General features: G+C 42.1%; 1 protein-coding gene across 1 annotated transcript; it reads left to right on the top strand.

Moving 5' to 3' along the window:
- Nucleotides 1-655: 655 nt before the first annotated feature.
- On the top strand, nucleotides 656-18,090 carry LOC122398789. The gene is made up of 12 exons (XM_043398985.1): nucleotides 656-959; nucleotides 12,561-12,800; nucleotides 12,882-13,036; nucleotides 13,327-13,538; nucleotides 13,758-13,902; nucleotides 13,965-14,204; nucleotides 14,408-14,777; nucleotides 14,857-15,037; nucleotides 15,121-15,284; nucleotides 15,453-15,656; nucleotides 15,814-15,981; nucleotides 16,052-18,090. The coding sequence occupies exons 2-12, from the start codon at nucleotides 12,704-12,706 to the stop codon at nucleotides 16,639-16,641; spliced, it is 2,526 nt and encodes an 841-aa protein (XP_043254920.1). The 5' UTR covers nucleotides 656-959; nucleotides 12,561-12,703; the 3' UTR covers nucleotides 16,642-18,090.
- Nucleotides 18,091-18,340: the final 250 nt, after the last annotated feature.

Below are 18,340 nucleotides of genomic sequence, written 5' to 3'. Positions count from 1 at the left end.
GAATAGGTGAAGGGCGCTCCGCGCTATCGTCGCCCTGGGCGCCAAAATTCCTAGGTACAATATTGCAGAAAGATTCTCGTGCACGAAGAAAGAAAATAATCGAGAAAAGATAGCGTCGACTATAATCAGCGATATTAAAACACACCTACGTCACGAAGAAAAAGGAAAAACTGGCCATAAATTTTAATTCTGAATATGCAAATAGGTGATATGAAAATTTATTTTATCGTGTTGATTTAGATATCTAAGAACGTATTTGAAATTTTTATTAGTTATTGTCTCTGTTCCGTAGGTTGTCGAATGGTCGCCTGGGGAAGCGTTTCCATCTTACAAAACGCTGCTAAATTGTCGAGTACTCGTTTTGTAAGATGGGAAAGCGACGTGAACTTTTGCTACGTATGCATGTAGCATGTAAGTTCGTCGATCGATCGGGTGCATCGACGTATCCTCGACGAATCGAGAAACGCGTTCCCAAGGAATTCCACGGAAAACGCATGAACCGGTTCGCTTATCCGGACACGCTCGGTATCAATGAAGACACAAATCGGCGGTGAGTCGCGGTCACGCTCTTAGATTCGATTGGCGTATTAGAATACATGTATTTTCGAGCCGGTGTCGCTGGCATGATCGGGCCTTCCAGTAGTGCGCTCGACGGCGCGCTGAACGGACCCATCGTTCGCTCTTCTGGGGTCTGAAACATCAGCGAGTTCAAACAGACACGCTCGATCGGGATTTCCTTTATTGGAAACAGTTTCGCCCGTGCAAACGATATTCGTTCCCTCCGTAAAGTTTTAATTCGAGCTTCCAAAGAGACTGAATTCGGTGCGGAAAACCGGTAACCCGGTGACTTCTCGATCGGAAAATAGGCCCTCCTCGTGGCTGCTCGGGGAATTCGTCTGCGAAGGAAGCACGTTGCCCTCCGACGGTGGCTCTTCCTGTTTGTTGGACGTTGGATAAACGTAAGTCGACTTTCCACGGAACGAACCGTCCCATAATCGCGTCGATCGAACGTAAACGGGCGATATCGTCGAGCGCGATCGACGTACTAGTTTCAAACGTCGCTAAAATCAGGAATTATGGGACCGATTGCAGGGATCGTAACATTTTTACTCGTTTGTATTCAATTGTAACACGATCGTTTTTGTACGAATCGACTTAATTCACCCGAAAATATGATAAACTGGAGATCGATGGAGTCGGAGTTATCGGTTTAAGAATAGGGTTTTCCCCTATTTTATATTCGCGTGGACGCAATGGCGTTGCCCGTTTGGAAGGAAATGTATCGTAGAAGGTACGAAAATGGCCCTCATCGATGACGTAGAAATTGGCTACGCTCGTCCGTGCTGAAGTAGACAGTGACGCGTGTCTGAGGGTACTAATAATGTAATTTGTGAGTTCCTTTCAATGCTCTCGGCGGACTTCGCAGTTGTGCCGGTGGCAATAGGCAAGAATTTTTAATAAAGCCGCGCATTTGACCGAGATCAGGCTCGACGACATTGAGCCAAGCGTTAAATCTCAGCTACGTTGCCACCAGGGTTTGCCAAGGTGTCTTAAATCGTAATCGAACGTACGCGACTCCTTCTAACTTTTTTTCGTACAATTTGTCGAGAAACCTTTAAAGTTGCGATCACATTTTGCACGAGTAAAAGTTTCGCGCGGAGAGACGTCATCGAAAGAGGTTTCGGTTTTAAATGTTCGATCAATTTAATAATCGGTATATTGTTCTTTATGGACTGTCAGAAATGGTTTACAGTCTAGTAACCGAGCAATTAAATGAAAGAAACTACCTTTAAGGCGAATCGCTACTGTTTATTCATCGACCGTTCGTCAATTTTTACGAGCGTGTACACTGTACGCCTGGCATTTATTGCGTTTCGCTATTCTCTTGTAAATGATAAATTATTCGCTCGTAGAACAGGAGCAATCGACGTGTCGAAAGAAACGATTGTATGAAATTTCTAGAAAGCGAAAAAGAGAATTTTAGCCCAGTTTTTGCGACGTTTAAAAATGTCTAAATAACAGCAGGGTGCACGATCTACGCCAAGGCTCCATTCGAACCTTGACCCACGAATCGTCTGAAAGCGAAACAGCCTCGGGTTATCTAGCTTCAAAACATCCTCTCCCATACGTCGACCCCGAGAAATAGAAATTTTCTAAAAATGGTAAAGACAGGTGGGAACCCATTTAATTCCTCGCAAAGGATTAAATCGTATTGGAAATTTTTTAAAATCGAAAGTCCTGAACATAACGGGCCCGCGTCGATAAATGTATTTTAACGCGTAATATTCCTTCTAAATCCCAAGCACGCACGGTAAGTACTAAACACGCCACGAGGCACACGCGGCATTTACCAAGAAAATTGAATTTTCATTGCCGCGGGACTTCGCTAATTGGATATTATAAAACGAAGATTATTAACCAGGAAGCGAAATCGTCTGTAAAGGATGCAAATATCGGACAAATTTCAAACGATAGCCCCGCGGGGCTGGCTGATTAGGAATAATTATACGCGCGAATCCGTTACCGGAGAAAAAAAAAAACAATACCAGCAACGCGTTTGCATGAAATCCTTTCGACTTGGCGTGAGCGTAGAAAAGCCGATGCAAGTGGCACGCTTGCAGAATACCAGCATGAACCAGCTTTAGATCCTCGTGTCGCTATTCATCGAAAATTTAATTAAGGGTGATCTTCTCGGAGCGTTGCTTAGACGGATATCACCAAAGTAACAACGCGAGTTACGAGGCGCCTGTTTCGCCACACGGTTCCTAGAATTTTATTTTCGAAACAAAATCAGATCTCCATAGTCGGTCCAGAAACCATAACACCCTGCAAAGGCTATCGAAAAATTCAACGGACGAGGAAATAAAGCGACGATCGAGGGATAGCACGAATCGATCGTCATCGGGGTCTCCGGTGGAGGCATTTACTTTCATCCCCGATATTCACTCTCCTGAATCGTGATCCCCTAATTGTTTTGAGCAGTGTATCGTCAGTGCCATTGGCCAATGACGCAGATCGTACGAATTGCCGACAGAGCATCTTACACACGGATACCCGGTGACGCGTGTCGCGGACTACTAACGACGTAATTTGTGAGTTCCTTTGAACGCACTCCGGAGGGACTCGCGGAGTCGCATAGGAGCAGTAGAATAGTAACCGGCCTCAATGCACTTGACCCGGTTCGACGGCGTCGTCGACGTCGTCGGGGTGTCCGTACCAGTGAAAGCGAAATCGAAATCGAACACTCGATCTCGGCCTGACACTTTTTTACTCTCCGATCCTACGAATGGGGAAGGGGGGGCAACTTTCAGGTCACCGATTTAACGTATTATTTTATTTACGCATTATCATCACTATAATCGAATGCATTCCTCGGGCGTACAGGGTGTTTTTGGTAACTGGACCGATCTATAGTTCTGCGAAAACAGGCGAAGCCTCAATGGACAAAAAGTTGAGAAATGGAAGTCTATATTTTATATTCACTGGTGAAGGAACGTGAATTTTAATACTATCGTTTCTACTGAATTTTTGGATTTCTTTTTTTAATCGCTTGCAAAGTGCAAAACGATTTGTTTACGATGTTAACAATTTTATGTCAACTTTGAATTGAGAAGAACGTTTAATGAAACTGGTCTGGTTCTTTCCACATAAATTGATCATTGAATATAAAATGGCCTGTTCGAGTTGTTACGAATTCTGTTTCATGTGCGTTTACCGCAGATTTCGATTCGTTCAGCGACAGAAGATTGTTTTTGCGTTAATCGTTGCGCGAGATTTCACCCAAGTGGGATCTAGAATATCCGAGAGCAATATTTCTTTCGCCGCGGGAGAAACTCGTAAATCTGCATGGCATTCGGTAACGGCTGTCGCCGCGTTTACGTAACGATGGATTTTACACTTATTGTTGGAAATCTATGTCACGAAGATTAGCAGGTTGATACAACGCCGGGAGAAAGCAATCGCGACGCGAAGAAACAAAATACTCGGTCAGGGAAAAGTTTAACATAACGTAAATATTGAGAGAGTCGCCAGGAGTTGTGTGATAACGACAGATTGCTTGGCCTATCTTCATCTTCAAAGTTCTTTTATTAGAAACGGGAATAGCCCGGGAAAGGAAACTAAAAAGAAACAGATACGTAACTAATTTTCGAATTTATCTTCCAAATTTATATTTGAACGCGTGCTCGTAAAAACAAACGTATCAGCTGGTTACGGTGCACTGCATAGGTAACGTCGATGTAATCCAATCGAACAGCGTTAGAGAGAGAAAAAAAACACGAAAAAAAAAAACTTAACAACAAGTGGGATCAGAATTACGTAAGCACGGGAATCGTTTTACAACCGCTCGTACGCGTTAAAAAGCTTAGCGAGATCGTTCACTTGCGAACTTCTTGCGTTTCAGAATTTAAATCTCCGGATGAAACGCGTACGATTCGAGCGGCAAGCATTTTCCAAGTCTACGAAGAAACGGAAAGATTTCGAAAACCGCGAACGATCGAGAAGCAACGGAACGCGGGACAAACTCGATCGTCGCGCGTTTAGGTTACGGGAAACCGATAATCGATACCCGAGCTACCTATTATGATACACGTGTTCTTCGAATGTCTTTTTGATTCACTTACATCGCTCCGTTTTCACTCGATAATAAGATAATATGGTAATGCGGCTGTTAAGACCGGTTCGCGTTAAATTGCTTCAAATTTGCGGGTACGACGACCTATCTTCTTCCTTTACGCGATCTTTCCACTCGCTGGACTTTCGTTCGTTGCGATTAAACCTTTCGCGTTTTCGATTTTTATTCGTACGAAAATAGAATTGAAACGATAAATGAGTGAAAATAACAGGATATGATCGCGAAAATATTTAAATTTGGGAATAGATTTATTTCTAACAATTGCGTGGACGCGTTTGCTTGAAGAAAAATCGTAATGCAAGGGGTTGATAGGAGGAGACGTTCGAGTTTAACCACGTTGGATGTTTAAAACGTTGATTAGACGCGCCTGGGAGTCGCGCTTTCCACTTTGGAATGCACCGATTCAGGAAAACGAGCAACAGTCGATCACGGAAGCGTTTTCAGCGACTCAGGACACGTTTTCCGTTCAAGGTTCAGCTTGTTACATACGAGGGGGTCGCTGGACGAGTTACGGAGTTCTCATACTGATTCGAACTCCTTGACACGGTCAAGACACGCGAAGGTTGGAATTAAGAAGGGGCATATACGACGAAGGACTCGCTAGTTATCCAAAACAGATCAAAACCACCGTTCAAACTATCGATTAAGGAAACAAACTATTGAATTATCGATAGACCCTGTTGAAGAATAGATTTCAAGCTTAAAGGATGAAACTACCCTCGAAGTTCCTCCAAATACACAGAAGATACACAGAGGAAATCGTCAAGTACAACCACCGTTCAGAGTACCGATTAAAGAAACAAACTATTGAATTATCAGTCTATAGATCCTGTTGAAGAATAGATTTCAAGCTTAAGGGATGAAACTACCCTCGAAGTTCCTCCAAATACACAGAAGAAATATTCAAATACAACCACCGTTCAGAGTATCGATCAAAGAAACAAACTATTGAGTTATCGTTCGATAGACCCCGTTGAAAAATAGATTTCTCGAGTTTAAGGGGTGAAACTACCCTTCAAATCTCGTACACAGATGTCTTGACACAAGGATAAGAAAAAAATATTATAGTATTTTTAACAATATTATCGAGATCGAAGTAACGCGTCCGAGGCGGTAAATTTCCAGGAATAAAATCAATCCTGGGAATAATTAGTTACGTTCGCGGCGCGACGAATGCGATTGTCGCGCGCGTCCAGCCGCGTAAAAAGCACGTAGTTTTAGCGTTTTTCCACCGTTAGGAATTTCTGCGTTCTGAAAAAATCTTTCAGGAAGAGGATACTTAGCACTGAGCTCGTCCACAAAGTCCGGCGATGCACGAGTTATGCAATTACATTTGTAATGGGCGAACATTCAGCCCCGACAACGCCGGCAATTCGCGGTAATTACTGTAGCGTATCTCGTAATCCGTTGCGGGTCGCGTCGTCTGCGAAGACTTCGCGTCTGATAGGAAGAGGTGGAAAGGGAATTTATGGCGTTGCCAAAGATTATGCATTCGACGCAGTAGATACTTCGTTCGGGATCGTTTCGATAATTCCGGAAATGATTCGACGACAGGGAACGTTCACGCTGCCCTTCGACACGGAAAACGCAAAAATTAGTCGAACAATGCATTTACGAGATCAGAGAAATTTAAAAAATTTGAGTACACACACGTGGAAAAGTAATCGAAACATTGAAGTTACCAAAATATTTTCCAGGTCACGGTTAATCTCTGAAGTCGTTGGCAGGAAAAAATTCTTCATTCAAGTATTCTCAGATTATATCAGGCATCCACATCTAATGAAATTTCCAGTGATTCATGCAATTAATTGCTCGAGAAATCAGCATACGATTGACTTGTTAATCTCACGCTACGGAAAACGAGGAGTTATCGAACACTGTTTGTTTGGTAGAATTTTAATAGCCCAATTTGCTATCAAGAATTTTATAATTAGATATCATACGAAACGGTGTGGCCATATTTCGAGTGTAAATTGCTTCCTCAACTACTAATTTATCCATGTAATACTTCGTTCGCTAAGTATTAGGTCGTCCCATAAATTTGTGCCGTTTATCCCCGGACGAGTGTAAAAATCGTAACTCGGAGGATTACGTTTGGAAAAAATGGGGCTATGAAAAACTCGAAGCGTAAAAGAACGTAAATCAGTACCTTTTTTAAAACGTTTGGTTAACTGTGGATGAGGAATGGATTTTACACGAAACGCCGTTGGTTTAATAAAGGAGAACGATCAGGAACGAAAGGATGTCAGGATTTTTCTGTTCTGTATTCGGTGGATTGATTTTATTACGAAATGCAAAAGAGCTTCTTCGAAGCTCGAAGCTGCAGAGCATTCGAGTAATCGCCTGTCCGAGTCTCCGGAAACGGACTCCGCGTTGCACATAAATATCCGCGGGACCTTCAATTCGTTATGTCACTGTTCCAGTGTAAAAGAAAAGACGCGAGAATTTATGGGGGAGGGCACCGTATCGCGGCACACATCTCGATTCGTGTGTTTCAAAGAGAGTCCTATCGACGAGCAGTCGTAATCGCGCGATTGATTGCTGTAATCCTCGACGAAGGGGAATCATGGCCAGTTTCCTTACGAAAAAGCATACAATTTGCTCGCGGTTACAATTGTTGCGTAACCGCGCGGAAAATGCACGACCAGGGGGATTGTTGACATCGTAAACTGCTATTAATTTCTAGGGGAACGTTTTCGATTAATTGCATCGCTAGTTTCGGGTTTGCGACTCCAAAATAAGAGTTACACGAAAATTAATTAAGGTTTAGGCCAGGTTTTGCTGACGTCTCGACGAAATGGCTGACTCAGCAAACGCTTGCCTTTACTCTTTGGACAAATTGTGTGTAAAACTTCCCTTTTTACGATGTAAACATCGTCGCGAATCAAGCGTGACAATTAATTTGCAGGCAACCTGCGAGACCGTTACGGAATTCAGACGGAATTATAAAACAGTAACTTTTTCTGGCGTCAACCGAAACATTGGAGTAAACGAATGCAATTATTACTTCCTGAAAAGTATGCTCTAAAATTCAATTTACACCTTCACTCTCCGTCGTTCGTATATATATTAGGAACAAAAAAAAAACTGCACAAGTTGCACTTCTAGCCGTTCTCTTCGAACATATTAACGTTTTAATAATGACCGTTTCGTAAGACTCGGCATTTTTCGCAGGTCTCGAAACAAGTTTCGAAGCACGTAAACGACAAGATCGATAGCCTGCTGTAGATCTCGTATGGAATTTAAAAGAGAGATTATTATTATTTATCGTATTATACGAAATTTCGAAATTCGTACTTGACATTTTCGAAGCATTCGAAATCGCTTAAGAATCAATGTTTACAAAATATTGAAGACACCGAAATGGACGGGGAATTCAGTAAACTTATCGGTGGATCTAAATAACAGCTGGATGTACGAACGGAATACGAAGATCTATGATAAGACGGTTATAGACTTGCACTTGGACGCAAGGTAATCATTTTGAGTAGCTATTGTTGTGCTAAGAAAATACAGGTTGTTGGAATACTACGACTAGCCATACTTGGAAGCAGAATGAAACAGTACGAGAACATCTTCGCAAGAATCGTTAAAAAATTCAAGATCGTTTTGTCCATTTTAATTCGGCCATAAAAGATAACGAATGTTTGTATCCTGATCTGTGATCTACGAAACATCGAACATCAAAGATTAACGTATCTCGTTAGCTGTTCGTAATTATTGAATAAATTACGTTTTACTCGAGCTGACAAAAAGAACGATCGTAAACTGCCACGAGTGAAAGGACGAAGAAAGCAAAAGGTGCGAAGATTCGATCGCGACGTCCTGCATTTAGCAAAATAGTTTCTAAATAAAATTCAGCTTCACGCATTTATCATCGAAGTAACTAACAGCGACGTCCTCGGGTCTGCATTCTTGAAATTTCTTCCGTAATTACGAAACGTTTATCGTTTATTTTTACGCGAGCTTCCTGCATCCATCGAGCGACCCGTCCTGTCGCAGAACTAAAATAAAAAGCGTGCCTTTCATGCTTGCAGCGAAGGTACGAAAGAATACGATCGAGAGGAAAAAGAACGCGTTTTCTTCCGTCAAGGAAATCTAGATAAATAATAGATCGATCTTCGAGCTCTGCTACGTTTCCGTCGTCGCGTTGACGGACACTGTAATCACGAATGGAATGTTAACAAACTTGTCGATCCGAACGGCGTGTCGAGTCCTCTCTCGCAACGCCGTGCAATTTAACTCGAAGACGAACGCGCTACTATCTTCTGGCGAAATGGAATTGCAGACGTTCCCCGCGAATATCCTTGAAATACCGAAAGTATAATACCAGCCGGGACGAGAGAAGCGTTGTTTGATAAATTGGCGCGATAATTTTCTTCCTATTGCTAAATTACGTCGACGCAATAACTCTTGCGAACATTTACTTTGCAAGCTCCATCTCTATCTATCGCTTTTCGCCCCGAATAAATTTGTTAAAATTAAACATTTCTCGTCTTGAAATCGCAAGTTATATCGTTCGAAACGAATTAATTATACGACACGTATTGTTTAATAACGATTACGAGTGTTTACGTATCAGTGAATCTGGTAAATGGACGCTTTCGGTCTTCCGGTTCGGAAAGAATACCGACAGATTGTTCGCGGAACACGTATCAATGTTTCTCGGAACACCTGTGTCGATGAAGTATAATTACAGTAGATTGCAATTACAGCTTAATCGAAGATTCAACTGTCTGAACGCTACTTAATAGAACGTTCAATTGTCGGAGCAGTATCGTCTAGCAAAGATAAACAAACATCCATCGCTTGATTATTTTGAATTGATTCGGTTAACCAAGGTTCTACCGTGACGCAGACGTTTTGCCAGTCTCATACCACAAGAATGTAGATCTTAGGATAGAGTCGTAACATTCTTCCTTCCTCGATTTTGACAATATTAAAACAATAGACGCGGAAGAATAATTATTGCATAAGATCTCTCTAACGCTTCTCACATAAAACTCTGCAGAGTTAATGACAAAGCAGATCACGATAGTATAGATACCATCCACGCTACTCTCTGCCAAGTATTCTTATACAATAGTTTAACTCGACACGAGAGGTTCGAGGAACAAGATTCTTTCGAAACATAATTTCGTCGGAAAATCCCCTTTATTCGACGGCCAACGCGAACGCGACCTAAAGTTTTTTAAACGAAATTCCTCGGTTGTAACATCGTCGTTTAACTTGCAGACGAATCGAGAAACAATGCATGCCGTAATATCAAAACACGCTCGTGGTCCTGTTTGTAAAACAGCGCAATATCCAGGGTTCAGATTACAGACTGCTTCTTGAACTTCGTACGCACGACTCCGTTATCGGAAGCTTTGGAAACAATCGGCGATCCGATAAAGGAAACATCAATTTCGAGCGAACGCCGCGGCGTAGAATGGCGTTCGTTCGAAATTTACCGTGGAAGCTAATTTCCGGTTAATCGTGTATTTCAACTCTCGGGGCAAAGGATCTTTTGGAAACTTTACACGTAAACGGATAAGTGGATTCGATCTTTGCTTTGTTTCGAAATTGAAGAGGAATTCGGGGATAAAAATATGGGGTTTGAATAGGGTACTCTATCGAGTCTGAGCTATGAAAAGACGTAAAAAGTTTTACGTCATTAGTGTAATTTACGTCTGATCTTAATATTTGTACAAATTACTGTTTGATCAGTTGTTTGGCGAGAACTCATTGCTTAAACGATTCCACTTTGAAAATTGTAGTTCGAAAAAATGTATGTAAATAAAGATATTATCAAGAATATTCTACGTTCGATGGTTTAAATCAGAGTCGAATATGAATTGCAATTAAATCGAATTCGTGAATTTCGGGAAATATTTTTTCAAAACGGACACGGACATGGGAAAACGAACGTCGCGAGGCCGACACGCGATCGCCACGAGGTTCGATAAATTATGAACGACATCGTGACAGTAGCGAAAAAGTGCAACGTTCGAGTTGCCGGTTGCATCTGTCGTGTAAACGCATTGCGCAATCTTGTCAGAATTAATTATTACCTTACAACTTTGCCGTTTCCGTCACACGAGCTCTGAATTATTCATCCCGTCCCGATACACCGCGCGAATTTTTCGATAAATATCTATCGACGTTCGATTGCTCCGCCGGGATTCGATTTACCCTATAAATAGGAATTTCATATCGCGCTGCTACTGCGTTTTCCCGGCTGCAACAATCGCGTGCTACACTGTCGGAAAATGAATTAAAGATGAGGGAAGGTCCGGGGGAACAGAAGACCGTGATCCGAAGGCTAGACAATAGATAACGAAAAAACAAACAACGGACAAGCGTGTAACAAACAAACGTTCGTTTTTTTAATCTTTACATCTCGTCGTCCGAAACGTCGCGTAAGTGGCTTGGAATTTATTGTTCTTACAATTTTGGGGATTTTCCATATGTAACTTTAAAATGATATTAAATCGCGGACGAGACGCCAAACGCAGATTTTCGGTTGTTTCACTGTTTCCAAAGTCTATGTGTTCAAAAGCGGGTTTAATATCGTGCAAGAAATCAGTCGCTTTTTCGACCGTACAACGAATTACATCTTACAGCGCATTCGCGCAGATTATGTGTATTTACTGACAGATTGATTCTTCGGAGCGGAAGCTGACGTGCAACAGCGTTACACACACGACGCGCAGCGCATGTAAAACCGTTATGTAAAAGTCATGACATTTGTATTGACATGCCGTCTACTATCGCGGCCACTGTTCCATGGATGTCAATGACAGTATTTAAAACGTTTGGTTCTTCGCCAAGCTGCGCATATCGAGATCCACGTGTACTTGGTGGCAGAGGAATCTTCGAAAGAAATCGTATCGATCGATAAAAGTGAAAACCAAATTAATTACATCGTACGCGAAATAAAACACTATGTAACACCTCGCGAAGGCCACCCTGCATAATTTTCGTCCGATTATTCCACCTTGTATAACGTCTCATGAATTATTCAAATAATACAAGAAACGCTTATTCCGAATTGTTCGAATATTTCCAAATTATGATTAATGTTTCTTCTTCTGAAATTGCTACTTTTCTCCTGGCTTCTCGACAAAATAGAAATCACGTTCGTTGGAATAACATTAAATAAAATGCTTAATGAGTGTCTACTTTTATTCGAATGTTCGCACCCATCCGATAACGAGCCAAAGGCTCACTTTGTACCGGATGTACGGTATTCGGAGACCCGTACTTGGAAGAATCGGTCGACGCGAACACGTTGACACCAGCCGGTGCAAAGTTGGTCGCGTGTAAGCAACGGTATTGCCTCGAAAAGTGTTACAATTGCTTCGTCGAACTCCAACCTGGTGTCGAAAGTCGTCGCGAGACGAAATTGCTAAATTAACGCTGAAAATTAAATATTACCGAATAATTTCAGGCGAGAATCAAGAGCTAAAGTCGATAACTCATTATTCCTGCAATTTGCACTTGAAACTAGCTCAATCTGCGCTTTAAAATTAATTATTAAGCCTTCAATTTGTTTGGTCCCACTGGTACCGCGAAACCTTCTGCATCCTTTAACTTTGCTCCGCGAGAATGTCGTCATTACGCGTCGTCACCGTCATTAAATTATCACCAGCAAGACTAAAGGACTGTTTAGGTACTTCTCACCAGTCTGTCCGCCCACGCACCATTGTTTCGTTTGTTTCCGCGTACGGTTAGACATTCGACACGCTTCGAGCGCGATTTCTATTACTAAATTAAATTTCCCGTGGATCCCCAAAACGATCAACAATAAAAATCTAGCGTTAGATTCTCTTGTAAAAAAACGCGTCGAATGGATTCGTATCGAGTAATATTTCGTTATCCACGTCGTCGTTTAGCGATCGTTGATCGAAAAATGAGGCCAGTTCGCTACTTTCTTTTTCAACAGGAAGAAGAATCATGCATCGGTGACACAACTGCATTCAAAATATGTTTGCTGGTTGGTGCCATTCTTAATATTTAACTGCGAGTTTTCACTGTTACTACTTACGAAACTCTTGCGCACGACTGAAAGTTCTCAACGGCGCCAAGATGATGCTGATCAAGAGTTTCTTCCGGAGGATCATCAAGGACTTCCGGCACAAGGAGCTGCTACCCCTTAAAATGATATTCTTCGTTCAGGCATCGAGTCAGTATACTGTTTATTTTATTTAAGAAATTTCTGAACGTTTGTTTCGAACGCGTCGGCGATATTAAACGATGATTTCAGCGCTCTATGTACTTTATCCATACTTGACGATCCATATGCGGGAACTGGGCATAAACGTGGAGGAAACTGCCATAATGAGCGCCATAACACCGGTGATCGCAATGGTGATGCCACCCTTGGCCGGAATGTTCGCCGATCGCGTGGGAAACTTCAAAGTAATATTGACCGATACTTTTTTTAAATAACTATCGCCATACAATGCACAGGGTGTTCTTAAACTGTTTCCTTAAACCTTGAAAATAAAATTATTTCAAGTGACAAGATTTGAAGAAACGCCCTGTGTTGAGCTTAAGGGAGGAAGAATCTTTCGTTCAAATTAATCGAACGATTCTTGTTCCCGTGGTTGCGTTGCGTTATCCGCCACGTAAACTGTTGCACGTTTATGTTTGCTCGCGATTTAACGACGAGGAAGAACCCTAACGCCGACACGATGCTTTCTATTCAGATTTTACTATCCCTGTTCTCGTCCTTTGGCGGAGTCGCGGCGCTTTTATTGCTGCTCGTTCCAATAGGCAGGATAACCGTGGAATTTCCGGACAGAGTCGTTATGGATCTCGGCTGTACAGGGAATAACGGGCTGCTTTACACGATGAGCCAGAACCATCCTTGCGAGACGAAGCTGCAAACGGAGATCTCCACGAGGCTCGAGAGTTGCGGGTAGGTAATGGTTCGTGTCGCGAGCGATTCCGCTTCTATTCCAACGTTTACGGAACGTAAGAGCCATTCGAGCTAACCAACGACGTCTGCTCGCGGAGACCAGAGAGCTTCGAGCAAATTGAATAGAAAAATTCTAAGAGAAACTTTCGCCACCGTGTCGTACGATTATTTTACATTTTTTAACCGCCTCGTCTCATCGCAACCGTTGTTTTATTGCAGTTACACGTGTCGTATGGACGTTTATAACGACACGGATACGAAGTCTATTGTGTCGTCCAGAATGTACACGATCAAACGCCACAATTTGGAAACTGGCGCCAATTCCACGATCGTGTTCTCGAACGCTCAAACCGACATGCCGCTGGTACGTATCGTGCAACTTTTCTATTTAGAAACGTAATTGTGAAACGAGGGTGCGATTTTTAGGACAAAGACGAGGATATCAGGGAGCATCGAAAGCTGACGAACAACGAGCACTTCAAAACGTCCATACGGCAACTCTCGAGGAACGAGTACTACTTCCCGACCTACCAGCTCTACGAATTCACGTGCACGGTGTCGGGATTCATCGAGGACTTTGAAACTTCCACCCTGGACACCGCCATGTCGAACAGAATCTACGAGAACCGCACCCTTTGCGCCTTCAACCCAATTGTAACTCAGAAGGTACCACGATCGGACGCCATTTTCGACATATTAGAATTTTTTTACCAAAATCTCGTATAATAGCCACATAACGAAACTTTGTTTTTAGACTTGAGAATGAATTTTTCTAACACCTCGTACGAGTTAGTCACTGCGTTAAAATTGTACTTTTTCTCAAAAATCTGATCTCTTGCCTCAGCTTGTAACATCTATGCTCTGTCCAGGACGACTTGGACCAACTGCTGAACTACCATTCGTACAAATCGAAGCTGAAGGAGCTCGAGGTGACCGACGAGGATCGCGACACGAAACGAAGGAGATTCTTGTCGGAGGAGATATCGTGGACCAAGAAGACGTTCCAGAAGATAACCTGCGGGAATCCCGACCTGGAAACGGAGAGGATATTTCTGAATCTACCGCTGTACAATTATTCCTTGAGCTCGGAACCGTACAGGATATTGAACAGCGAGGAGTGCAGCAAAAGGTGCATCGTGACTGCGCCACGGAAGGAAATGTGCTCGAACAAGGACATGGTCGTCGAATTCAACATCAGCGCTACCTTCTGGATGTACTTCGCCATTAGGGTATTTATCAGTGAGTACGGTACTTTTTGTACGAAGTTCGAAATCGGTGAATTTCGCGTTTAATTACGGGCCGTTTGTTAACTTTGCAGGTGTCATCGGCGGTACCACGTTCGCCATGTTTGAAGGCGCGGTAATCGCGATACTGCGCGAACAAAAGGCCGACTATGGCCTTCAGAGGATTTATGGCAGCATCGGAGGTATGATATCGTCGCCTCTTTCCGGGCTTCTCATCGATTACGCGAGCACTGGCAAGAGTTACACGGATTTTAGGTAAAGGTGCATTTATTACACCCGAATTTTGAGCATAGCTGTGATTATAGTAGCACGATTATATCGAACATTGTACTTTACAGGCCTGCATTTTATCTGTACGCGGCCCTGAAGCTCATGTCGGGGATACTGATGTTAGCTATCAATTTGGAATTCAAATCACCGGCCAGCAACATTGTTCGCGACGTTTTCACCGTTTTGAGGAACATCGAGGCGGTTGCTCTATTTATCGCCTGCTTCATTCTCGGTAAAAAATACAATAATTTAACATCGGCCAAACACGCTAGTGTTTTTTTGAGATTCAAATTTTTTTTAGAGCGAATAGCTTTTTAATTTCACATGCACGTAACGTTTATTCGATGCATTTTCGTACCTCACGAACTCGAGCCGAAGAAAATAAAATGTTTTCTTGCAGGAACCGCCTGGGGCTACATCGAATCGTTCCTGTTTTGGTTGATACAAGATTTAGGAGGATCAAGATCACTCATGGGTATCACCATAACCGTAGGCGGTATAGCCGGTATACCATTACTGGTCCTATCTGGTCCAATCATATCAAAGATCGGCCATGCCAATGTACTTTTCATAGGCTTCATTTTTTACGCCATAAGACTTTGTGGTGAGCATCCTCTCCGCCTCCAGTAACGTTCCACGACTTTGATACTATTTTTTTTAAATCGAATTTGGAGCTACAACTTTTCTCCATAGTAAAATTTTACGATCCAAGAATCGAACTTCCACGATATTTTAACATTTATATTCGCTTCTACTTATAGGTTACTCGTTGATATACAACCCGTGGCACACTCTCATCTTCGAGGCGCTAGAATCCGTCACTTTGTCGCTTAGTTTTACCGCCGCTGTTACTTACGCAGCGAAATTGTCCACCACCACCACGGACAGCTCGATACAGGGACTACTAGGCGGAGTTTATTATGGAGTCGGTTAGTAATTAAATAATAAACAACTCTTTATCAAGTTTGACAACTATAATCGATCAAAAATAAATTCCAGGCAAGGGCTCCGGAAGTTTGATCGGCGGTTATTTGATGAAGGCGTTCGGTACCCGACCGACCTATCGCATATTCGCGGTGATAACCCTAATCACCGGTATGATGTACTACATCTTCAACGTGGCGTACCTGAAGAAGCGGCCCCAGGTCGAGGGGAACGACATCGTGAAGAAGAAGCCGAAGAAAATGGAGAATCAGAACGGCGTGGAAAGCGGAATAATCGAGATAGGGCTGGAAGAGAAACGCGACAACGAGGGGAAAGAGAAAGAAAAAGGATCAAGCAATCTGACCGGGATCGACAACGAGGCTTTCTCGAAGGAGCAAGAAAACGTGAAGTTGTCGAAGGAAGAAGAGAATCGAAACAATATGGAGATTATCAACAACGCGAAGAACCTCGACAAGATCGAGAAGGCGGAGGACAACGGCAGGAAGAAATTCGGCGCGAAGAGGCTAAAAAAAGTGCAAATCGACGAACACGATCGAGCGAAAGAGTGCTCGAAACAGAACGGTACGACGAATCCGAGCTTCGAGAACGACGATCAAGATCGGTGTAACGTCACCGTCGAGAGTCAGCCCAACGACAAGAAATGAAAAAAAGTTCCTTTTAGAGAGATCTCGACGCCCTTTCCCCTCATTATGATCTTTATTCTCGATAAAACGAATCGATTCAGCGGAATTTAACGAATCGGTAACGACGGCGAAACAGTAACAGATTTCTCGTCGAGTCTCGTGCTTGTACAAACTCTGTATACTCATACGTAGTTGAAGATGCTTGGGTAAAGACGGTACTGTTCGTTATTGTTAGAACGATGCAAACGGAGCATCGCTGTTAGAAAATTAGCCACGATCAAGAATTTTCGAACGATCTTGAGTCTATTTCAGTTTCGAAAAGATTAGAAATCGTTCTAACAACGACGAGCTTACTATGTACGATAATAATACACGACGATGCTCTAAAATTTTATTTATCCGCTATTCGAAGATACTTTAACTAACATCGTGCATGTACTTCACAATGTCAAATATCGAGTTACGTTTATTACATATGTTTCTGTTTTCTTTTTTTAATATCGAGACAACGTAGAGACATAACGATTCCAAATGTAAATGTAATGTTTCATTTTTAATTCTTAGGGTAACATTAAATCTCTATTTTGTACACTTTTTTTTCATAGAGTAATATAAAATAAAGATACTATAGTTTGTACGTTTAAAGATTAACGTACGTTACAGATTAAATAGAATTTCAATTAATTCTAATAGACATAAGTGTTAATATAAATATGTTGAAACCCATGAAACGAGTATATTTGTTATTGTTGTAAGAACGTTATATATATATATATTTTTGTCCGTAAAATAGGGTAACGCGAACGTTGAAATATGGACGTATTAATTGACGCGAGCGTCAGAAATCTGTAACGGTACCGATATTTTATAGTTTATATTAACACTTGGAGCCCCGTCGATGATACTCTTACCACGCATTGAAATCACCCGAGCGGCGTTTATATTAATAGTAACATCGCGATCTTATTACAAAACTGCTGTCGATCTTTTCAGTACAATGAATTCCGATTCCCTTTAAATATCGTATAACTTTGAACATTACTAAACGCATCGTAAAATCAAGTTGATCTTGAAGTTACCTCCCAAGAACGTTAGAAAGAAATATAATTTTTCGTCCCGTCAGTTTTTGAAGAATGCTCTCTCGACCATTATGTCATAGAATCAGTAGCTTAGCCGTTGCATTAAAAGACCTCGATGTTGTTAAACGATAGAAAGCTAACGACAGTACTGCGAAGAAACAATGTGATATAATTATGCAGGAAGTAGCGCGTAATGGCGAATCTCGCACAATGTACAACCATAAAGAGGATAAATTGTATACCCGTAACTACTATGCACATTTTTTACCACGCGAGGATCTCGTGGACTCGTTGAAGATCTAACAATAAGAGACAAAATCCCTGCGTAGTATTTACGGATTAATAATCTTCCATTCGTGGCATAGTTTCGACGGAAAAATAAAAGGAACTATAAGCAAGCGAAAAGATTTCCTCGTTTCATCCATTTCCTCTAAATGTCACGTGTCGTAAGTCAAATAAAAAGAGTCTCCGTTAACAGCATAGTCATTCGGACCAAGGATTATCCGGTCAAGGACGGATTAATGACCGTTTGTTTCCTTACTCGTCGCATTTCATACGCGTGAATCCTCGTAACGGTGTGTTACAGTTTATGGAACAAATTAGAGTGATTTTGTCAACCCTCGTTTACAGCCATTAGCATG

Source organism: Colletes gigas, unplaced genomic scaffold (assembly GCF_013123115.1).
Source record: "Colletes gigas isolate AHSC1104 unplaced genomic scaffold, ASM1312311v1 Colletes_gigas_Sc00002, whole genome shotgun sequence".
NCBI lineage: Eukaryota > Metazoa > Arthropoda > Insecta > Hymenoptera > Colletidae > Colletes > Colletes gigas.
This window is presented reverse-complemented; position numbering and strand designations above follow the sequence as displayed.